Below are 25,058 nucleotides of genomic sequence, written 5' to 3' on the forward strand. Positions count from 1 at the left end.
ATTAATTCTTTAAAATGTTTAACTTTCTTTACACCAAAATACAGAATGTATTTCTTAATGAAATGGAGTTATTTCATTCTGAGAATTTAAATGCCCAAAATGGAGTTTCCCAGAGAGAAGAGAACATTCCCAGGGCGGTTGGCAAATCAGCAGTGCAGTATGGGAAGGAGCTCTGCTTCTGACTGCAATCCAGTGCTGACCTTTCCTTGCCAACATGCAGCTGACCTCAGGAAACCCCTTGCTGGCAGCCAGTTCGGGTGTAGACCTCCTTGGTGATCAGTTCCTCCGATTAGTTCCCACACAGTATCATGCTGGTTGGTACCCATGGCTTCTTGAGAGCCAGATGTTTCAATTGGGCAATTTAAACACGATGGCTGAGCTGGCAGTAAAAATGGCATTCCACTTCCAGGACAGATTACAACTAATGCCCCATTTGCAATTTCCTTTCATTTCAACAAAAATATCTATTTCTCACAGATTACAGTGAAATTTTAATCATGAACTGGACCTTTTAATCATCATTTATGTATGTTACCTATGCACTGATACTTACTATGTACACTTCTCAAAGCACAGAAACAGCTCCCAAACACTTGAAAAGTACCTATAAAAATTTATCTTTTCAATTTTTATAAACTTCTTAATAAAAACATTTACCAAGTTCTAATCTGCTGTGCATACTTCTGCAACAACTCTCTCATTTTAAACTAATATTTTGAAGATTCCAACTCTTGCCTATTTGTCAAGAAGTTAATTATATCTCTCCTGCACCCCAGGAATGTAGGGTATTACACAGAAGGTGTTCAAGATTACACTTATCCAATCATAGTTTTCTACCAAATTCCTGAGAATTTAAATAGGCCTAAAAATGCATTAACCAAAAAGTTAGATGCCACATTATAAAAACTTGCTAGAAACTTAAATTATTGAAAGGTAACTACCAAAAAAACCCCAGTGTTTTTATAACCGGAGCAGGACCCTATGGGGCTTTCTGGGGACAGACCCCTCCCCTCACGTCCTCTGCCTGCCTCTCTCAATTTTTTTTTTCTCAGCCTATCTCTTGTTTGTAGAAAAGCTGTAGTCTCCCAGGCCTCCCCTGAGTCACAAAAGGCTGACTCAAGAATTAATGATTGAAAGTACATGAACGTGTAGTGACAAAAGCAGCAACTGGGCCAGGAGAACTGGTAACAATGTAAACAGTCAGCCATATGGCAGTCACAGAATCTTTAGTTCCTCCCTGAAGTACCTAGATAACAGTATCTGATGCACATTCCTGAGTTGTTTTACAGATGCTAAAACTCCACCAAAGAGAAGCTGGAGCCTAAGGATTGATAACATTAACCCCTGTGGCACTGCCCTGTTACCTCACCATCAACCAATCAGAGAACGGCGCACAGCTGATCACACATCCTGTGACTCCCTTCCCTCATCTTGCCTTTAAAAATGCTCCCCTAAAACCCATTGGGGAGCTCAGGTTTTTTGAGCATTAGCTGCTCCGGACTCCTTGTCTGGTGCCTTACAACCTGGTGTCAGTAGATTGGCTTTACTGCACATGGGCGAGCAGACCCAACATTTTAATAGCATTAATTTTGCTAATACTGGCTGTTTGTTCATTTTAATGTCACAAGTCAATTTTAAGACAGATTTCAAAATCACTTGTGGAAAGTCAGAGAATACTCAAAGTTCAGCGTGATATGGGAGAAAGAATAGAAAACATGGAATTTAGTGTTAGATCATCTCAATTTAAATCTCAGCTCTGCTGTTTAGTAAGCTGTAAACTATGGGTGAGAAATATAACCTCTCCGGGTGTTTCTTCATTCACAATTCTGAGCCAATTACTACCCTACAGGTGGTTGTGCGGGTTAAATGGGATTAATGAGTCAAAGCAGATACTCAATAAATATTCCTGCATCCTAGGAGTAAAACTTTAATTAAATGGAACACAAATACCTGTATACCACAATTAACCGAAGTTTTCAGGGCAAATTTTAAGAACATCTGCCTTAAAATCAGAAAGATCTCAGTTCAACTCAGCCCTATCACCTAGGAGTTAAGTTATCCTGCGCAAGTCACTCCTGTCTCTGAGCCTCCTCGTCATCTATAACACAGAAAATCAGTCATCTTATGGGGAAGAAGGTGAGCATTAAATGAGTTAATGTGCATAGAGCATCTGGCACAGTGTTTTTCAGTTTATGGATTTTCTTTACATTATTTTTTAAAAGGCAGTGAATTATTGAATTATATTCAACATGCTCTTTTCTTTAAAGAGGAAAAATGACTCAATTCACTTAGGAAAGATTCCTAAAGAGGACTGAAACAAGAAAAGATGGAATCATCTTCATTTACATCTCCTTTTCATTTGGAAAGCTCTGAGACAGCTTATCAAGAGTCTTAATTTTTTATTTTAGTACAGCAGCATGCAAGGGGAAAAAATGGGTAAAATAAAAATATGAAAGATAATATGAACCAAGATTGGCCAAAACAGAAGCAAACAGGTCATGTAAGCTGTACCCAAAATTGAGCCACATGTTTGATTTAATAACAACTGTCCCGTAACCTGAATAACTCATTTCATAAAACCTGATCTAAAGTTTTACTAACAATCCACACAGACCCCATAAGATTGTCTGAGATAAAATTAGAGCCCGTTTTGGCTCTAATCTTCATATAGTATTTTTTATACATAAACTTTTAAATGACTGACACAAAACAGTTAATGTGCTTTTTTCCCTCATACCTAGAGTTCTATTTTTTTAAACATTTACTACTACCTATTTATCATCCTCTTTAAAAAAAAATCAACATGCAACGCTTTCAAAGGAAAAGTAGTGTTCTTGATTCTGTCATCTCTACAACAAATAAATAATAAAACCTAGTAACATTATCCAGAATTAAGAAAATTATTAGCATTCTGCAAACTAAAACAAGACAAATAAAGAACACAGAGCTAATTCACTTTCAAATGTATGAGTCAATCAGATAATGGTTGAACCAAACCACCCATTTAAAAAAACAAGCAAACTTACCTAGCCACGTCAAATGATTGTGCCTTCTGTAATTTAGTGTTTAACTGTGACCCTGGACCAGATCTACTAAAGGAAGAACTCTTTGGCAATGTGGCTGCTGAAAAAATAAATAAATGTTGAATAATTTTAATTTTACAAAAGTAAGAAACATTTCCCTATTTATAAAAATTAAAATGCATAGTTATCAAATCTGAGGCAGAAATTATTCCTCCCTTCTTACCATTCCAGACTCAAAAAGTTATTCCCTCCTTGCTTCCTGCCCTCTAGCCAAAAGTGTTTTACTAGTTCCTTCAGAAAACCACCTTACTAGGTAGTAATGTTTACATCCATAAAATCTGACTCTTCATTAGACACTTAGTATCACATTTTAGAGGATCTGTTCCAATAGTTAAAGAAGTAACAGCTTAAATAGATAGCTGGCATATTCTTAACTGTACTGAAGGAGCTGAAGTATTAGTTCCAGATGTAAGAGCCAAGAAGTCACAGACTTGTCTTGGCCAGATGACACGTAATGCCAGGAAGGGCCAGCTTTTGTGTCTGAGTCTCATTCAAGCTGGTTAGCTGTGTGTCAGGAGAAAAACTTCGAGCCTTAACCAACATTCCCTTCAAACTTGCCTACTGTCTTGCAACATTCGCCGCAAAAGAAAACAAGACACAGTGCGGGGATTCACGGCTACTACTGGAAAAATAATTACAAGCATTTTCTCAGCTGCCATCACACCTGCAGTCACGGTCTCCTATGAAAGATAAACTACCTGTGAAAAGAACATCTTAAAAACAAGAGGTCGATTTGGATTCTGTGGCTATAACTTAGAGACACATCCTGACGGATGTAATAAATGCGGGGGCCTAGGCAGATTCATATATAAGGCTCAAACCCACACTGTCAGTCACTTACGAATTTATTCAGACATATCCGAAGTACTTAAAAAACAAAAAAAAACCTTTCCATATTGATATGAATCCCTTCTGATTTGTTAGACTAAGACCATCTACATCTACACTATGCTTTTCTTTAACTAAAGGGAAAAAGACTTTGAATAAAGTCTCAATTAAGCAAGCATGTAATACTATAACCTTAATATATTTAGCCATTCAATAGACTTCCTTCCCCCTCTATGCCTGATTCACTCCACCTCCTCAAAAAAAAGAAAGGCAATGTTCTTTTTTTCCCTCCCACATAATTCTACTCCTAAGGGATTGGCTTGTTTATTAGCAATTCATGGCAGCTGAAGAAAAGTAGTAAATGATACATGGAAATAAAAAGTGTTCAAATACTGTTCAAACTTGAGCTGCTCTCATCAAGGCCTTGTAAGGAAATTATGCTCTTGGTTTTAGCTGTTGAGTTCACCTCTGTGTACAATGGCACCCAAAGCTTCATAATTTCATTCTCCTTTCCCTCTCTCTAGCCTAGCTCATCCCCAAAATGAGACATTAAATGAGAAAAAAGAAAAAACTGAAGATGATTTCTTCTGGAATAAAATACCATTTAAATATAATCAGAACGTGAAGACAGAAAACGAGAATGAAGAGTAAAATACAGGTAAAAGTTCGGCCTGTGGCTTCAGCAGGTCACGTACCAGGATGAGTGAATGCAGGCAGAGGCTGTATGACAGGGGGCGTCCCGTTAGCCAGAGGAGGCACTCCTGCCGCAGGAACAGAGGATACTAGCGGGGGAGACATTCCGACAACAGGAATGGAACCCATTGGCACTGGAGCAACAGCGGTCAGCGGTGGCATGCTGGCGATACCTCCCATACCTATGAAGGGAAAAATCCCAACAAAATTCACATGGAACCACATTTCAACATTCAATGATAATTAATCCAGGACTGCATGGAGAAGAAAATCCCTTTCCAGTTGTAATACAGTTCCATTTAAAATATGAATTCAGATTAATCATTTTGAAGGGGAGTAAAAATTGTCAAGGATCATATCAAAAGGGCTCAAGACCCAACTTAAAGAAGGATCTACTGGCCAAAGTTGAGGATCAATAAGAATAATAACTGCAGTGGACTGAAAGCCACCAAAGAGAATTCAATTCACAATGATTTTTTTTTAATCCTAATTGGTCACCATAGGCAATCAATTTATTTTGAAAACTAGTACATAAAGGCAGAAAATAAACATTTATCCTGCCTTTCTTTTATTGACTGAACCTCAGAGTAATCAAACATTTGATGAGAAAGTTTCTCTTTATAGAAGTATTCTAACCAAAAAATGAAGAAACGATAGAAACTAAAATAGATGTTTCTATTCTTTTAGTTTCTCTATCCTAACTTGTGATATGGTGATATAATAAGAAATATATATCTGGTCTCTGTCCCCAGGTCTTGATTCCTGGCAGGGCTCCTAAAACTCTTTTAATTTCCTGACTGATAGGAACATCTTTTGCCAAAACATTTGGTCTCAGTCCCTGGTTCCTGACACAGAGCTTTTAAGATCCTTGGAATCTCTAGAGTGGTAAGAGTATCTTTGTGTGTTTGATGTGGTGACTGATGGCTGGGGACCCCTAAATAGCTGCAGGATGGGAGCTGGTCACGGGAAAGATCACAGCATGATTAGAGAGTTGGAACTCTCAGCCCCACCCAACTCCCACCTCCACACAGACCTCAGGGGAAGGCAGAGGGGCTGGACACTGAGCTAATCAAATGCTACCGATTTAATCCATTATGCCTGCATAATGAAACCTCCATAACAACTCCTACATACCAAGGTTTGGAGAGCTTCTAGGCTGGTGAACAAATCCACGTGCTGGGAGGGTGGCGCTCCCCAACTCCACGGGGACAGAAGCTCCTGCACTCAGGACCCGTCCGGACCTTACACTATGCACCTCTCCATCTGCCTGTTCATCTGTATCCTTTATAATATGCTTTATAACAAACCAGAGAATGTAAGTAAATGTTTCCCTAAGTTTGGTGAGCTGTTCTAGCAAATTATAGAAAACGGGAGAAGAGTTTGTGGGAGCCTCTGATTTTTAGTCAAGTCGGACAGAGCATGGGTACCCTGTGGCCCATTACTTGTGACTCAAGTCTGAAGTGAGGGCAGTCTTGTGAGACCGAACGCTTAAACCTGTGGAATCTGACGCTGACTACCAGAGTTAGCGTCAGAATTGAATTTAATTATAAGATATAAAGTTAGTGTCCGGAGAGTTGGAAAATTGGTTGGTGTGGTTTTTCTGGACACAAAATTCTTGGCTGATTCTTTCCCTGAGAATCCTAAATATGTCACTCCATTTCCTTCCGGCATGAAGCACTGCTGCAGAAAAGTCTGAAGATATTCTAATTTTCTTTCTCATTAGCCATGTGTTTTCTTTTTCTTTGGGCCCAAATGATTTTTTGTCTTACTAGAATGTATCTTAGTGTTGATCTTTCCAGGTCGATCTTCTCGGGCACATACTATATATATTCGTTCAAATTTAGCTTCAAACCTTTTATGTCAAGAAAGCTGTCTTGAACTAGTTTTTGCCATTTGTTCTGTTCCCTTGCTTTGGTTTCCTTCTTCAGAGACCCCAACTAACCTACTCAATTCTCTTTGCCTTCAACATTTGCCACTTTTTCTCAAATTCTTTGTATCTCTTTTTTCATTTCCTTTTAATGTTTGAAATCTTCCTCTTTTTACCTTCTATTTCCTTTCAGATAGTCTCTCTTGTGTTGCTTCTGGCTCACTCTTCATTTCTGAAATGACTCTTTCTTTTATGTCTCATTCTTTCCTGAGTGGTTACCTGATTTCTGGGGTTTTAAAATTCTGATCTCTGTTAGTCTTTCATGACTCGCATCATTTTCTTAGTACCTTTCAGCTTGTTTTGAAATAGTAGGTTACTGATGTGCTGTCATCGTCCACAGGGGTGTTACTCGGCTCTTCATCCTCTTTTTTCTAATAATAACCGTGTGTGGGATTTGACCTTGGCCTGATACTGCCTGATGCTCGTTTTGATATGAGCCTTGACTCCTGGGATTTCCAGGCTCGTTCTCCTCCCCCACTTTGGTCTGGACCTTCTCCTCCTTCTGTCTCTGTGTCGGTGCCCTGCTTAATTTTTATTCCACTCCCAGTCACTTCTCCTCAGTGTGAGATCCTGTCCCCAAAGGCAGCCTTGTTGGGCCAGTGCTGAGAGTTCACAGGGACCAGATCTTGCAGGTCTTCTTATTCTCTAACATCATAATTTTTCCATTTTAAGTTACCTACTCAGCTCCTAAATTGCCACTGCAAAGACTACCATCCTTGTACCAACTGACTGCCTTTTCTGAATGAATGAGTGCTTTCTGAATACTTCTAAATAAACACACCTACCAGAGGCTGTGCTTTAGATGCCATCCCTCATGACGGTGCTAAGTCTCAATTCCTGAAGTTTCACCCTCTCTCCTCAACCACTGACGGAAGCACTTCCCACCATAAACACACCATTCTTCAGCTGACATGCTCCCCTTACAGTTAAACCCTCCCCTCTTCCAAGCCTCCAGCAGGCTCCTGTCCCTACCACTCCAAGGAGTTCGTCAAGGTGAGGTCCAAGATCGTCTTGCCAAATCCAATTACTTTTCTGTCCTATTCTTACTCAGTCCCTCAGAAGCAACTTGAACAATGGGGCACTCCCCTCCGAAACACTTTTCCTTGGCTACTAGGACACCAACTTCCTCCCACTTCACTCTGTTTCTGGCTTCTTCCCTTTCACTAGAGCTTTAAATGTCACAGACCGCCAAGGCCTGGACCTAGGTCTTCCGCCTACTCTAAAGCTACACTTCATCAACCTAAGTAAAGAGGAAAACTGAGGCAAACTTGAATTACCAGAAGTTGAGTTTATGCAGGCATAGCAGAAGAACTGCAATTCTGATATGCCTGGTTTTTTTTTGGTGGGGGGGGGCGGTGGGCACCACGCGGCATGTGGGATCTTAGTTCCCCAACCAGGGATCGACAACCCTGTGCCCCCTGCGTTGGAAGCGTGTAATCTTAACCACTGGTCCGCCAGGGAAGTCCCAAGAATTGCAATTCTGGACACGCCAACTGCGGTAAGCTACAAGTGAGACCTCTGAGGCTTTGGAGTGGGCTGGATACATGGGCAAGGATCACAAAGAGGAGGGAATTCAATTAGAGTCCAAGCAGCAAGTTCATTGGCTTGAGGAGGAGAAGAGACTTTTGCAGGATGTTCGTTAGTCAAGGGATCAGTTTCGATTTTCTATAAATGCCTGACCAGTCCCTTGGTCCTTAAGTTTCATTTTCCTGAGGACCCATGCATGAGATTCTCCATTTTATATCCTCTGGTTCCATTTAAGATTGAAATCTTCACACTTCTCTCTAAGATACCGTATCTAGCCCCGGGGCTTTCAATGCCATCCGCACCCAAACTCACCCAGAACTGACGGATCCCTCCTGAGTTGCAGACATACAGATTCACCTGCCTCCTTCACATCTCGACTTGGAAATCAACGAGGCCCCTCAAACTTGAAATGGTCAAAATCTGATTTATTTTTTTCTCCACAATACAGGATATCATGAATCTAATTCTACCCTATCTTCCACGTTTATTATCACCACCCAGATCTAAATTACCATAACCTCTTGCCTATGGAAAAAGACTCCTTACTGATTTCCCTTTTACTTGTCCCCCTGCAATACAGTCTTCAAATAATACAAATGACAAAACAACAAACAAAAAATAACAACACCAAAGAAACAAAAATAGTCTTCAGATAACACAGATTTTTTTTTCTAAGTGTCTATCAATCATGTCACACCCCTGCTTCAAAGCTTTCAACTGCACTTAGACAAAAATGCTAACTCTTTAGTGGTTTTATCAGGCCCCAAACCACCTGCCTCCTGCCTTACCTCCCTGACCTTAAGGCCTAAGGATACTTCAGCTACAAGGGAAGTATCTCATTTTTGTTCCTCTCACACACCAAGCTTTGCCTTAGGACCTGTTGCTTTTGCCTGGGGGTCTTCTCCCCTCACGAGGCTCTCATGCTTAAGTCAGCTCAAAAGTTATCTCCTCGGAAAATTCTCCCCTAACCACCGGGTCCTACTTGTCTCTATCATATTACCCCATTTTATGGAATTATTTGTTTGCTTCCCCCAACTTGTCAACAAGCTCCATAGCAACAGGAGCCATGATGTCTTGCTCACCACCATATTCCCAGCAACTAGGACACACAATCAGGGCTTAAAAATATTGATTGGTCTGACTTAATAAAACCATGGACTCTGGCAAAAACAAAAGCAACAACCTCCCCCTGAAACAGTTGAGTCCAGAGTATAAGAAGAATGATGCTGTGTGCAAATACACTGAAGGAAGAAGGTATGAGGCATACTCACAGAATGTCCTTAAACACAGTTGGCAAATCACAATATCACTGCACCCCATTTTCCTCTTCTTAACAAAAATGATTATCCAACCCCTAGCCAGCCTTAATTCCACAGTGTGTTAACATTTGCATTAACCTTGGAAGAGTGACAATGCCCCATGTCACCCTCATGATTTAGTGATAAGGAAGGTGGGAAGAGAGAAGGAAATAAGGAAACCAAGAGCCTTCAGGAAAACTGAGTTTGAACAGGCTCCACCTCCCTTTCAGAAACATGGTCTCAAGCAGACTGTTCAACTTCTTGGAATCTCAGGTCTCTCGTTTGTATAAGAGAGCCAATAATCTCTGCATACTTTTAGGGTTACTGTTGTGACCAGATAAAATACTATATGTAAAGACAGACCACAGGGCTAGGAAACCCATAGTCAGATAATGTCTAATATTAATTAGAAAATAATAATAGTAATAAATTATGTTCTCAAGTAGCCAGAAGAAGTATAAGAAAAAAAAATTACCTTGGCAAAGGCCAGATCTTTTTTTTTTTTTTGCGGTACGCGGCCCTCTCACTGTTGCGGCCTCTCCCGTTGCGGAGCACAGGCTCCGGACGCACAGGCTCAGTGGCCATGGCTCACGGGCCCAGCCGCTCCGTGGCATGTGGGATCCTCCCGGACTGGGGCACGAACCCGTGTCCCCTGCATCGGCAGGCGGACTTTCAACCACTGCGCCACCAGGGAAGCCCCAAAGGCCAGATCTTTGAGTAAACTTGGGCAAAGTGGATTAAGACCATGTACTTTTAACTTCTCTTTATTTTCTATAATTCCCTCATGATTTATCTTCTTGAAAACAGTTTACTGAGAAGGGTGACGTGACGAGAAGGAGGGGAGGGAAAGCAGTGGAGAAGCTGGGGGTAAGAGCTAAGGTCTGGCTGGCAGGAGGGCAGCTAAGAAATCCTGGCTTCCCTTAGAGGCCGGGGCAGGTTACTCAGCTGACTGTAAAACCCTCTGGGCAGTGAGGCCACCCCTCCTGAAAATAAATCGGCACTATCCCTAGCGTTGAAATTCCTATAGCAGGATGGACTAAGACGAGACATATTATATGTCAGAGGAAGAATTACTGACACCCGGGTTTCTGGGAAAAAGAGGCAATGGGATGCCTGTGGTTATCTGACCCTTTCTCCACTCCGAGGTTTCTTCTTGCAGCCCCGGAAGGGAGGCCAAAAGAAAACCAAACACCCTTTAGCTGTTTTGGGTTTCGACCAAACGCTGGCTACAGGGCCCTTCAGAGATTCAGAGTAACTTCTACTTTTAACTAAGCTGGTTAACTGAGGACTAGAAACCGCGAACACACGATGGACAAGATCAACAGGGGCCCTGGTCCCTTGCAGCCTATGGCACTGCTCACCTCTGCTCTTCCTGGCCTTTGCTCTCACGTGACTTCTTGAGTTTTCCTTCTTCTCTTGGATCACTGTCCTACTTGCCTAACCCAAAACCTGTAACCTTCCCGTTAAAATATCCAGACTTGCGGCTCAACCTCACCAAAAGAAAGGCAATGCATAGTTTGTTTGTTTTTAATAGTGAACCTTTAAGTAAAAGCATAGCATTCATTTATCTCAGCTTATCATTAATTGTATCAGAGACAACCTGAATGACTATTGACTGTCCCCTCCCAAACCTCCTTCACTTTACTCCCTGTCATCAGATACATCAGGATGAAGAGAGAGAAGGAAACTCTATCCACAATTTTTGTGTTTTGTTTAAACTGTCTAAGAACTTTCCCATGAATCAGATGTTGGATCTGATTACTGTAATCTTTAAATCAACCTAAATAATTAAAGTCTAGGTTGAGAACAGGTAAGAAATCAGAACTGTTGGTGATCTTAGCTGACTAATTACCATTTAATTTTTAAGAAAAACATCTGACTAAAAGACAGCTTTTTATGGAATTATGTTTTAAATTGGGATAATAATGGATTTTTTTCCCTGTGGAATTTTGTTCTAAGAAATAACTTAGGACTTCCCTGGCAGTCCAGTGGTTAAGACTCGGCACTTCCAATCCAGGGGGTGAGGGTTTGATCCCTGGTCCGGGAACTAAGATCCCATGTGCTACGTGGCGTGGCGCAAAAAAAAAAAAAAAAAACTTAATATGGCCAATTGCCTCATTACTGTGAATAAAATACATATTTCTTAATACCATAAAGAAAAGGAGCACAAGGAAACACAAAGATGCTCTGGAAACACAAAACCTTTCAAAAGGAAGTATGTGACAATGTGAAAGGTCAAGAATCCAATAAGAGCAAGAAAGAAACAGAAGATGCAGCAGGACACTGCAAGTTTGTTCCTTTTTCCCTGACAATCTGCACCTTTGATTTCATTTTTTGTTGGTGTTCTGTCAGAATTTAATGTGTAAACAAATACAGAAAAATAAGCACTACAGCAACAAAACAGGTTTGCATCTTATATAGAAATTTTAAAGACAATTCACCAACAAGTATGAGGTTAATCTCTGTATTAAAGCTTACCTTCTTATAGAATAATTTAGCAGTCTCTGAGATTTTAAGCCAGAAAAACAAGACTCATGCTGGTAAAGCAACCTGCAAATACCTTCTGTCTGTTCTCACAATTAGTCTACTTCAAACATAAAAAGACCTTCCAAAGGAGGAAGACACTGCACTTAATGGAGATTGCTGGGACCTTCCTGGGAAATCCTTGCCCAGAGGAGACGCTTTACCACCTGCAGGACTAAAATGGTGGCAACAAATTGAAAGCCAGGAAAAGATTCCTGTAGCTTTGGTGTATTTGCCCAATTTAAGTGTTACCTTCAGATGTATAATAAAGCAAGTAAACAGAACCATAAAGATAAGCTTTCTATAAATTAAATGGTATTTGGCTATAGTACTAAGGAGGTGAGAGAATAAGAAACTTATGTTAATTATCAATCCTAAATGACTACTTGCCCATTGCAACTGAAAACTGAGGACTCTAAGTATGGCAGATTGCTAATACTTTAGAGTGTTTTATTCATGTTTTCCATTGAGAATCCTTAAAATGTTTGATAAGCTCCTTTAACTAAGAAATCACATAGGGGCTTCCCTGGTGGCGCAGTGGTTGAGAGTCCACCTGCCGATGCAGGGGACACGGGTTCGTGCCCCAGTCCGGGAGGTTACCGCGTGCCGCGGAGCGGCTGGTCCCGCGAGCCATGGCCGCTGAGCCTGCGCGTCCGGGGCCTGTGCTCCGCAATGGGAGAGGACGCAGCGGTGAGAGGCCTGCGTACCGCAAAAAAAAAAAAAGAAATCACATAGGATCAATACAATACTGAACTAACAATGGTCCTCACACCCATACTGCATTATCTGAGGACATATTACAACTCAAAGTGGTCTTTTTCCTGAGAAAGCCATGTTACAAAATGGCATAAGACAATACACATTTTCTCCATTTTTTTCCACCAGCAAATAAGAAGGGAAAATCAGATTATAATATATTTTATGAGGAAAACATGTTTGTTTCTTAAAACTGTTTTCAATCACTTTTCCGTCTACGATTTTTTTTTTTTTTTTTTTTTTTTGCGGTACGCGGGCCTCTCACTGCTGTGGCCTCTCCCGTTGCGGAGCACAGGCTCCGGACGCACAGGCTCAGCGGCCACGGCTCACAGGCCCAGCTCCACAGCACGTGGGATCTTCCCGGACCGGGGCACGAACCCATGTCCCCTGCATCGGCAGGCGGACTCTCAACCACTGCGCCACCAGGGAAGCCCCATCTACAATTTCTTAAAGGGTGAGAACCAAATTTAAATTAAGAATGACCATTTCTACAAGGTGAGAGAATGAATACATATGGTAAACTTTGTACTTTATATTAAAGTGAAGAAACTAAGGCACAGAAAAGTTAATCAAGCTCAATTTCAAGGTTGAGTTTAATAGTAAAGGTAGAAATAGAATCTAGGGCTCTGATTCTCAGGTTAGAGGGTAATGGGTGGTATCTTCCCAAGATGGAAACATTTATTTCTTTTGGTGGGTAATGTTCATAAATCATTTTTAAAATATATAATATGAATTTCCTTGAAAATCTTTGGCATATGTGAGTCACTGGAGGCTGAAGTTTATAGAAATCCTCTCCCCCACCCCAATACAAAAAGGCAGGGGAGCTAGTTTTTAAATGAATCAAAAAAGATTAATCTTGAATGGATAAAGAAGATGTGGCACATATATACAATGGAATATTACTCAGCCATAAAAAGAAACGAAATTCAGTTATTTGTAGTGAGGTGGATGGACCTAGAGTCTGTCATACAGAGTGAAGTAAGTCAGAAAGAGAAAGACAAATACCATATGCTAATACATATATATGGAATCTTAAAAAAAAAAAAGGGTTATGAAGAACCTAGGGGCAGGACAGGAATAAAGACACAGATGTAGAGAATGGACTTGAGGACATGGGGGGGGGGGAAGGGTAAGCTGGGATGAAGTGAGAGAGTGGCATGGACTAATATATACACTACCAAACGCAAAATAGATAGCTAGTGGGAAGCAGCCGCATAGCACAGGGAGATCAGTTTGGTGCTTTGTGACCACCTAGAGGGGTGGGATAGGGAGGGTGGGAGGGAGATGCAGGTGGGAGGGAGATGCAAAAGGGAGGAGATATGGGGATATATGTATATGTATATGTATAGCTGATTCACTTTGTTATAAAGCAGAAACTAACACACCATTGTAAAGCAATTATACTCCAATAAAGATGTTTAAAAAGAAAAGATTAATCTTAATTTCAAAGTGACCTGAGTTTTATTCTGCATTGTTATAGAAATCAATTGGATAGCTGAGTCCTGTGAAACGTCACAGAGGGCACTACACCTCACAGATTACACACACATGTATCCTGCAATGAGATTTATATGACTAGAACTTAGTCCACATTTTTATAAAGTACAAAATTAAATCTCAGTCTAAGTTTTCATAAGCCAATGACTCAAAGATATCAAACTTGTTACAGTGGGATGATTAATTCATATATTGTATGCTATGGAGTTAGCCCCCAATTCAGGTGTTTTTATTATTCATCCCAGGCCTTTGTATTGGTTGAGATGTAAGCTGTGAAATTTATTTATTTGCTTTCATTTTGATTACTCTCATCCCAGGGTTAGAATGTGACCATGCTTCTTCCCTTCCATCATTATCTTTCTGCACAGGGCCATCATTTTTCAGACAGAATACTTCCTAGAACTTCACAATGCTACAGACTGAGAGAGGAGGGTGGGAGAAGGGAAATAGTTATTTTAAAAACATGTAATGAAATATAGGAACCAACTCCTTTTCAGACTCACCAAACGCTGGTGCACTAGAAATAGCAACTGGTTGCTGTTTCATGACAGGGGGAAGTGCGGAGGGGAGCTGATATCCTTGTAGCTTCAGTTTGATGAGTTTCATAGCTATGGAAAACTCCACTTGATCCATTCTTCCATCATTATTCATATCAGCAAGCGCCCTGCAAACCAACAGCATGGGCTTAGAATGACTGTGACCTTAAAAGAACCTTTCCCAAACCACCACTCCCACCCACACAAAAACTAAATAATCAGCTCCCTCGGTCCCGGGGAAAACGAAACAAAACAAAACTTGTTTACCAAGCTGTAGGGAAAAACTGAAAAGGTTTTATATAAATATGAAATATGTTTTATTATGTTACTCTCTACTTTTACGATACACATGGTAATTTTCAGTCTGAATGTCAGGATATATACCATGGACATCAAATGGGGTTTCTGTTTGGAGTGAGAAAAATGTTCTAAACTGGGTAGTGGTGATGGTTGCACAATTCTGGAAAGACTAAAAACCAATGAACTATACACTTTAAAACTGCGACTTTTGTTATGTGAATTATGTGACAATAAAGCTATTAGGAGGAAAAAAGTATTTAGAAACAGAGTTTATTTCTAGATACTTGATTAGATTGCATCAACTCCTCTGTGGGGTTCTACAAACCTCACCATGGGGATGTGACACACTATGCTCTACTATACTGTAATACTAGAATACTTTCAAAGCTCTGGAAATTCATTAAATGACCTTACAAATGCACTTACTATTTGAAAGTGGTACTCAAACAAACGGTCAAGTCAATTTCCAATGAGTTATTATGTAAAGCATTTCTCTCAAATAAGAGTAAGAGGAAGGAAGAAAGGGGTTTGTACTTGCAACTGGAAACTACATTTTTGCTAACTGAAACTGTGCATATTCATGATTTAACCTCTTCTGCACAAAATATGTTCATTCAGATTTCATTTGTTGAAGTCTAGATTTTAAGGGCATAAGGATTTATTTTTTAATCCTTTCTTAAGAAAAGTTTTATTTGAAACTTCAAATGTTAAGACCAGCTACTCCAATTACAATGCCATCATTGGCAATGTTTTAAATGAGCCACATAAAGATTGTGTCCTCAAAAGAAAATTAAGCTACATAGAAAATAACCCTACATTTCTAGAGTTAACTCAAAGTAAGAAAACATGAGGCACAGTAAAAAGCGTAATAATACAACAAAGATTAAAAATCTTTAAACATGTTAAGAATTGTAAAAGTCAACACTATTCTTCAGGAAAAATTTTAATGGTCATAAAGTCATAAAGGGAACCCCATGGCTACAGAAACCACCCTTCTGCCTCAGATAGGAGTGCCCCAGGCCTCCTGTGGTCAATGACCGCCTTCAGCATACCACACCAGTGGAATCTGAATTTCACTCATTTCTAGTGGCCTTGAGCATCGCTTGCCATGTTTCTTGGGCACTTGGACTCGTGCTTCCATGAACTGCTCCTTCACATCCTTTGCCAAGCTTTCTGATGGACTGCATGTCTTTTCCTTGTCAGTTTAAAAGCACTCATTGTATATTACATATCAACTGTTTATCTGTCAGTTGTTGAAAGATTTTTTAAAACTCTGTCCATTTTGTGTGTAATATCTTTAGCATACAGAAATTCTACATTTTTATATGTGTAAAATATTTCTTTTATCACATAGCTTTCTTTTCTAAGATGGTATTACTTTATTACATTTCAATCTTTAAACCAATTGTAATTGCATATATGTGTGTGGTATGTTACCCCAGGGTTCAACCAGATTTCCTTCAGGTGGATACCTAGGGTTCCCAGCAATGTTTATTAACCAATCCATCCTCTTCTCATTGAAGTAAAAAGAAATATTTTTGGGGTTCATTAAACGTCCATATGAAAGGAGATCTATTTCTGGATTATCTACTCTGACTGAACAATTCCCAGGTCAATGTGACAATAATCTGATCCCACTGACTCTATGGTATGTTCTGGTATCTGGCAAGGCTTTTTTAAAAAAAACTTGTTGGATGGACCTAGAGATTGTCATACTGAGTAAAGTAAGTCAGACAGAGAAAGACAAATATCATGTGATGTCACTTATATGTGGAATCTAAAAAAAGGGTACAAATGAACATATCTACAAAACAGAAATAGAGTCACAGATGTAGAAAACAAAGTTATGGTTACCAGGGCGTAAGGGCGGGGGGAGGGATAAATTGGAAGATTGGGATTGACATATATAAACTACTATATATAAAACAGATAACTAATAAGGACCTACTGTATAGCACAGGGAACTCTACTCAATACTCTGTAATGGCCTATATGGGGAAAGAATCTAAAAAAGAGTGGATATATTTATATGTATAACTGATTCACTTTGCTGTACACCTGAAACCAACACAGCATTGTAAATCAACTATACTCCAATAAAAAAAAAAACTTGTTTGGCCATTCACAGACATTTCTTTTTCCCTATTAACTTTTAATTTATCTATTCTATAAACAACTCTAATGAAAATCAAGATGGAACTGCATTAGATACATGAATTTTTAGAGAACTGACTTTTTTTTTTTTTTCCGCGGTACGCAGGCCTCTCACTGTTGTGGCCTCTCCCGTTGTGGAGCACAGGCTCCAGACGCGCAGGCTCAGCAGCCATGGCTCACGGGCCCAGCCGCTCCGCGGCATGTGGGATCCTCCCGGACCGGGGCACGAACCCGTGTCCCCTGCATCGGCAGGCGGACTCTCAACCACTGCGCCACCAGGGAAGCCCGAGAACTGACATTTTTATGATAGTTAGTTCAGAAAAATAGTATGTTCAGTTCTACTAATATTTCCTTTAATAAGATTACATCACTTCCTTCAATATAAGTAACTACTTTTCTTGTTAAATGTGTTCTTAGGAATTTTATCATTTCTGTCACTCTTTTAAATAGAACATGTCCCCCATTTCCATATTTAGGTGCTTATTTCAAGCACAGAGAAGAATTTTGCTTTTAATAATCATTTATGCTGGGTGTATTGAGCAATCTTACCAAACTTCTGTGAATCTTACACAATCACATAACTAGCAAAAAAGAGAGTTAACTTTCGTTTCCAATATTTATACCATTCCTTTTTATTGTAAATAAATAAATATTTATTTACTTCTATTTATTTGGTTGCACCGGGCCTTAGTTGTGGCACGTGGGCTCCTTAGTTGCGGCATGTGGGATCTAGTTCCCTGACCAGGGATCAAACCCGGGCCCCCTACATTGGGAGCTCAGAGTCTTAACCACTGCACCACCAGCGAAGTCCCCACCATTCCTCTTTCCTGTTGGTCTTACTGCCTCTATGACATTACTAAGTGAGCATCCCTGCTTGGTTTTGAGTTTAAATTAAATGGTTTTTTAAAAAAAATGACTACAGTGTTTCATTGTTTAGAATAATATTTGGTACTGATTTTTAGAAAGTAATCTGACATATTTAAGCAGTTCCCTTTTCTACTTATCAGAAATGGTTACTATACTCTTTATCAAATGCTTAGTCAGCATCTGCTGATCTGATCCCACATTTTCTTTTTCCTTTTATCTCCTGATATAATAACGTTGAGGGAATTCCTTGATTCTGAACCAATCTTGCACCCCTGGCATAAACTCAAGTTGGTCATACTTTTTGTACATTGTGGAATTCTATTTGCTAAGATTTTGTTTTGATTTTCTGTGTCTACGATCATAATTGAGACTGGTCTCCGGCTGCTTTACGTTTGTACTGTTTTTCAGGTTTTATAAAGGAAACTAAATCAATAAAATGAAATGGTGAGCTTTCTCTCTTTTACCAAATTTTTTTTTTTTCACGTCACCACGCAGCATGAGAGATCTTAGTTCCCCAACGAGGGATTGAATCTGTGCCCCCTGCAGTGGAAGCACCAAGTCTTAACCACTGGACCGCCAGGGACATCCCCAAAATATTTTTAAAAAGATATTCAGCTATTTCAAATGGTTTTCATGGATTAAAAAAAACCTCCCAACAATCAACATTGACATGCATACTTAAAAAAAAAAAAAATCAGGCAGATAGATTCCCACTCCCTATTCCCCACACTACTGTCCCCAAAATATGTTTTCTAGAGAGACACAAAAATACCCAGTGTGGGATAATGAGTGGGTTCTGAGAGAAGAGACTTTCTAGTAATGGTTTAATTAGGAGAAGCCTCAACAGGAGAGGAGAGGAAACACATAATGCTCAGGTTCTAGACATCCACCAAAATTCCAAAACTTTTTTGACAATTTTGTGTGACCTTTTTAAAAAAATTCTTTTGCTCAACTAACAGAATATAACTGTTGGGACTCCTTTGTAGTAAAAACTCAAAGGTCTTTTAGAACTATAGCAGTTACTCCTACAAAGCTCAACTCTCCCCACCCCCTCCTAATATACTGGAGTAGATTTGCAATTCGATTTCTCAAATCTTCTCTGCAAAATATGATTTCAGCTCTGCTGTCCAGTTCATCTCTTATTTATAGTTATTTCTCAGTTTACTGATTTCTTTTTTTTTTAATGAAAGGTTTTTTTAATAATTTATTTTATTTATTTATTTATTTTTGGCTGTGTTGGGTCTTCGTTGCTGCGCATGGGCTTTCTCTAGTTGTGGTGAGCGGGGGCTACTCTTCGTTGTGGTGCGCAGGTTTCTCATTGTGGTGGCTTCTCTTGTTGCGGAGCACGGGCTCTAGGCGTGTGGGCTTCAGTAGCTGTGGCACGTGGGCTCAGTAGCGGTGACTCGCGGGCTCTAGAGCACAGGCTCAGTAGTTGTGGCGCACGGGCTTAGTTGCTCTGCAGTATATGGGATCTTCCCAGACTAGGGCTCGAACCCGTGTCCCCTGCATTGGCAGGCGGATTCTTAACCACTGCGCCACCAGGGAAGCCCAGTTTACTCATTTCTAATAATCTCCCCAAAAGACTAACTAAAAGTCTGAGGATCCTGAAATTAAATTCACAAAACTTCCAAAGCTAAAAAGAAAGTATGATAAAAATATTTTCAATAAAAAAAAAGACAAAATAGCTATCTATGACTCCTGAAAACAAACTGATCTTAAATACAGTGTTTAGTCTGATATTAAAATCTATATATAAGGACTGCCCTGGTGGCGCAGCTGTTAAGAATCCACCTGCCAATGCAGGGGACACAGGATCAAGCCCTGTTCCAGGAAGATCGCACGTGCCTAGGAGCAACTAAGCCCATGTGCCACAACTACTGAGCCTGTGCTCTAGAGCCCGCGAGCCACAACTACTGAGCCCATGCGCCACAACTACTGAAGACTGCACACCTAAAGCCTGTGCTCTTCAGCAAGAGAAGCCACCACAATGAGAAGCCTGCGCACTGCAATGAAGAGTAGCCCCTGCTCGCTGCTACTAGAGAAAGCCAGCATGCAGCTATGAAGACCCAATGCAACTAAAAATAAATAAAATTTAAAAAAAAATCTATATATAACAGGCATGGCTGAGATGAGGAAAGGTCCACAAGTATGCTGAATACTAAGGGTAAGTTTTCTGTTTGATTTGTACAAATAAACCACATAGCACTCTTACATACTGTCAGCAGGAAAAAGTGCTTCAACTCCAAGTGTAGGAAAATCTGGCCACACCTACAGAACTACATATGCATTTACTCTTTGACACAGTGATTCAATCCTAGGAATTCACCCTGAAGATACACTTCCAACAATACAAAAATACATGCTTTGGGCTTCCCTGGTGGCGCAGTGGTTGAGAGTCCGCCTGCCGATGCAGGGGACACGGGTTCGTGCCCCGGTCCGGGAGGATCCCACATGCCACAGAGCGGCTGGGCCTGTGAGCCATGGCCGCTGAGCCTGCGCGTCCAGAGCCTGTGCTCCGCAACGAGAGAGGCCACAACAGTGAGAGGCCCGCGTACCGCAAAAAAAAACAAAGGAAAAAAACATGCTTTAACTCATTCTTTGCTGCATTATCTGTAATTGCAAAATATTAGAAATAACCCAAATGCAGAAAACACAGGAAATTAGCTGAATAAACTATGGTATATCTTCAACAATAACTATTATATAACTGTAAAAAGAAAATGAGGAAGATCTCTATGGAATGTTATGAGCGATTTCTAGGATACACCGTTAAGTGAGAAAAGCAAAGAACAAAAGAACATTTATAGGAGGTTACTTTCAAAGTAGAAGGAAGAGGAAATAATTTAAATATAAATTTGCATACATATTATGGACATGCTTTTTCCCCACAGAAATAAACAAAGAAAGGATAATAAGAAGCTAATAAAATAAGTGGGAATGGGATGAAGCAATAGGACAGCGAGTGACACTTCTCTGAGTTCACACTTTTGTAGAGTTTAGCTTTTGGAATCTTGTTAATGTGTTACATATTCAAAACATAAAATTAAGTTCACAAAGATGAGAGCAGATCCCTAAACTAAATAAAAACAAAAACATATAAACCAAGGGGGGGGGATAAATTGGGAGACTGGAATTGACATGTACACGCGACTACATATAAAATAGATAACTAATAAGGACCTACTGTATAGCATGGGGAACTGTACTCAGTATGCTGTAATGACCTATATGGGAAAAGAATCTAAAAAAGAGTGGATATATGTATATGTATAACTGATACACTTTTCTGTACACCTGAAACTAACACAACATTGCAAATCAACTATACTCCAATAAAAATTAATTAAAAACAAAAAAACAAGCAAAAAAACCAAATCAACCTAATAGTATTTTAAATAAGTAACATGTCCACATAGGAAGAAGGGAAAAAAACTAATCTAAATAACTTCTGAACACAGTACTTCATATATCCTCAGGCTATAAACAAAAGAACTATGAAGTAACCTTGAACGCCATTGAATAGGTTTGTTGTTTGTGGTGGATGGGAGTGTAGAAATTCTGAAACTGTCTTGTTTGTATCATAGGATTCAGAGAAAAAAGGCGGGCCTCCTCTCGCTCAGTCTCATTCACTACACCAGAACTGAAGCCAACAGATTCCTTTAGGAGCCTACTTCACCCACAAAGGCTCATCACAGGCTGCTCACCTCCCACTGTGCAGATTAACCAGGCCTAGTCACTCACCCATCTGTTTGTTTATTCATCCGAAGTTTTTTTTTTTGGCCGATTGAACCTGGACCACCGCAGTGAAAGCTCAGAGTCCTAACCACTGGACCACCAGGGATTTCTCCAACAAATATTTTTGAACAGGTCACCTACTAAGGTCTCTATCCAGGAACTAGGCTTACAACTAAGAAAAAGACAGGCAAGGTTCCTGCCCTCAGAGCTTGTTTCAGTGCAAGCAGACACTCAACAAGAAAACTAGTCAGATTATTCCACACGGTAAGTGCTATTAATAAATAAAGCAAGGCCTTCCCTGGCGGCGCAGTGGTTAAGAATCCGCCTGCCAATGCAGGGGGAACATGGGTTCAAGCCCTGGTCCAGGAAGATCCCACATGCTGCAGAGCAACTAAGCCTGTGCACCACAACTACTGAGCCTGCGCTCTACAGTCTGCAATGAGCCCATGTGCCACAACTACTGAAGCCTGCGTGTCTAGGGCCTGTGCTCCACAAGAGAAGCCACCGCAACGAGAAGCCCGCGCACCGCAACGAAGAGTAGACCCCGCTCGCCGCAGCTAGAGAAAGCCAGCACACAGCAAGGAAGACCCAATGCTGCCAAAAATAAATAAATAAAATAAATAAATTTATTAAAAAAAAAAGAAATAAAGCAAGGTGATGGGAAAGAGAAGACGTTCTTCAGAGCAGGTGGGGAGAGGGAACTGCTTTAGATTAGCGGTCAGGAAGCCCTTCTCTGGGGAGGTGAACCAAAACCTGAAGGGTAATCGGCCAAATATGTGAGGATCTAGAAGAGTTGCATGATAGGAAGAGAAAATGCCAAGTGCAATGACCCTGAGGCCAAAGGAACCCATTTAAAGATAGAAAAAAGGTCAGAGAAACTAGAGTGCAAAAATTGAGGAAGGGAGTGGTACAAAATAAGAGAAGAGGGAAAAAGCAAGAGCCAGATCATATTGGGCCTTGTGGCCTTGGTCATGACTTTGGGTTTTCTTATCAATGGAGAGTTTTAAATGGATTTACTTTTTCAAAAGATTGTTGGGGTGCTGTTGGAGAATGGAATCTAAACAGGCAAGTGTGAGAGACTCCAGTCAGAATGCTCGGGAGTCAGAATGCTCGAATAGTGGGCCCAGCTATTAGGCCCACTATGACAAATTAGGATGGTAGCAAAGGATACAGAAAGAAATGGCCAGATTGGGGATACAGTCTGTAAATGGAGTCAAAAAGTACCTGCTGATGGATTGGTTGCGTAGGGTAAGGAAAAGAGAGGAATCAGGCATGGCTTCCAGCAGCCGGGTAGATGCTCAATGCCATGAACTGAGATGGTGAAGACTCAGGAATGTCCAGGATGACTTTTTCTGGGGGTAAATGACTTTGGCAAACTGATCTTGCTGGGGGCTGAAGGCCCTCCTGACATATGCTCAGTGGTATCCTAAGATAGCATCCAAAGGCGTCACACAGGCGTTAGCCTTGCCCCCTGCCGCATCCTTGAGCCAGATCACCAAGATGTTCTAATTTCTGCCCTTATGCCTCTGGCTTCCTCCTCCTCTTGGGGCCCATTTCTAGGTGGTGCTGCCTCTCTTCCCCTCATTTCTCTCCTTAAGAGCTTCTAATCCCCATTTCTGTGGCCCCTACCTACTGCCTCTGATTCCAAAGTCCTCATTCCACCTCTGCTTTCCTCCGCCTTCAAGGCTCTTGTCCATTGCCCTCTGCTTTCTTCTTCTCTGTCTCCACACCAGATCAAGGTTGCAACAATGTTAAGCATTTAAGCTGCCAAAAGGATATAGGATACTGGCCCTGTTCCTTCCAGTTCCTTATTAGCAAGACAATTTCTAGGAAGATATATCATCTTTGGCCACAGTTATAATTTGGCATTACACACACTGACTTGACTCCATTCTGAGGGAGAATTCAAGTTTTCCTGTATTCTTAATTGGAAACTGGGTTGGAGAGATAGGTAGTTCCAAAGTATTAGTAGGTTATAGTTCCAAAGCTCATAAATTAATTAACTGGAATATAATTTCTACATGGATTCAAACAGATATTTCCCAGCTGTGCACATCACTCACACTTTTGAATGGTCCAGAGCAAATGAAAGTAAGGCCCAGAGAGAAAGAGAAACTAGAAAAAGGTCCTAATTCTCAATCCAAAATTTTCTTCTTCCCCAGAGGAATGACACAGGGACTGCCTAAAATTTTAGACTCAAACCCACTTCTCTCTCTACCAAAAGTGGCATTGGACTTGCCCTGTGATCCCATCAGAAAAACCACATGAGAACACAAGATTAGCATGAGAGATAGGGAGGGAAAACTATTTCATTAGTTCAGCTGTTATTTATAAATTTATAAACCGAAATTTGAAGAGGTGAAGTATTGCTCAAGCTTCCAAAGTGAAGAAGCATCAGAGCTAGTGTCAAAAGACAGATGTTCCTCACACTCTGCACCACACCATTCCAGCATCTTAGCAGGACATCTGTGGCTCGAGAAATTTCTAACGACTTTTCAGAGATATTGCTTTTGGGAAAAGATTCTTAGAGGTGTGTTTCATTTTGTTTTTTTTCCCCTGATAGCAATTCTTGATGAAAGTAAAATATGCCATCACAAATTTATTTAACAAAATGTCAGAAAAAAATTAAAGACAAAGAACACTTTTGATTTAACCTAAGTCTGCAGACTCATTATATTCACTGTTAAAAAATTTTCACAATGAAAAGAATAAGTTGGTAAAAATGACTTTGGTATACTCTGGTTAAAAAAAAAACAAACAAAAAAACCCAAAAAAACAAACAAAAAATTAACTGTCTTAATTGAAAGAACTGAAATTTACTAAATAATACTTTATTTTTCTCCATTACACTTATTAACATGTGACAGTTTTTATGCTGTCATTGACCATCTCCTTCCACTGGATTGCAATTTCGATGAAAGCACAAATTTTGTCAGTTTTGTTCACAGCTGTATTCCCAGCACCTACAACAGGCACAGGCCCATAGTAGACATCTGCTAAATATTCTTCCACTGTTGAATGAATAAATGTTAATTTATTATAGATTTCCTTGCAGCAGAGTATTCATTACAAGACTGCTTCTTGAATGAACCTTTATAGATTGGAAATACAGTATAAAAGCAGAATTCAGTGAAGGAAGCTAAGTCTGGGAAAGGAAGATTCTAGTGAGTGATCTTGGCTGATGGTGTGAAAAACAATCACACAGCAGAACACAAAGCAAAAAGAAATTTAACACAGATGTCACAAGTTTCTTGCATTTAGACTTAGGCACTTAACCAACAGGTCAGTGTCCCTGTGCTCAGAAGTACATGAGTGTTCCTTCTGTGTGTGTGTG

The 25,058-nt window shown here is 40.2% G+C and overlaps 1 protein-coding gene across 6 annotated transcripts in view; it reads right to left on the reverse strand.

Moving 5' to 3' along the window:
• Nucleotides 1-25,058, reverse strand: part of ITSN1 (intersectin 1) — a 232,497-nt gene that overhangs the window by 140,974 nt on the left and 66,465 nt on the right. For all 6 annotated transcript variants that reach the window (XM_060297829.1, XM_060297827.1, XM_060297828.1 and 3 more), the window contains exons 5-7: nt 14,636-14,796; nt 4,607-4,786; nt 3,027-3,123 (exon numbers count right to left, since the gene is read on the reverse strand). In XM_060297829.1, the coding sequence (XP_060153812.1) occupies nt 3,027-3,123; nt 4,607-4,786; nt 14,636-14,796 (438 nt within the window). The remainder of the gene's footprint in view (nt 1-3,026; nt 3,124-4,606; nt 4,787-14,635; nt 14,797-25,058) is intronic.

Source organism: Globicephala melas, chromosome 4, assembly GCF_963455315.2.
Source record: "Globicephala melas chromosome 4, mGloMel1.2, whole genome shotgun sequence".
Classification (NCBI taxonomy): domain Eukaryota; kingdom Metazoa; phylum Chordata; class Mammalia; order Artiodactyla; family Delphinidae; genus Globicephala; species Globicephala melas.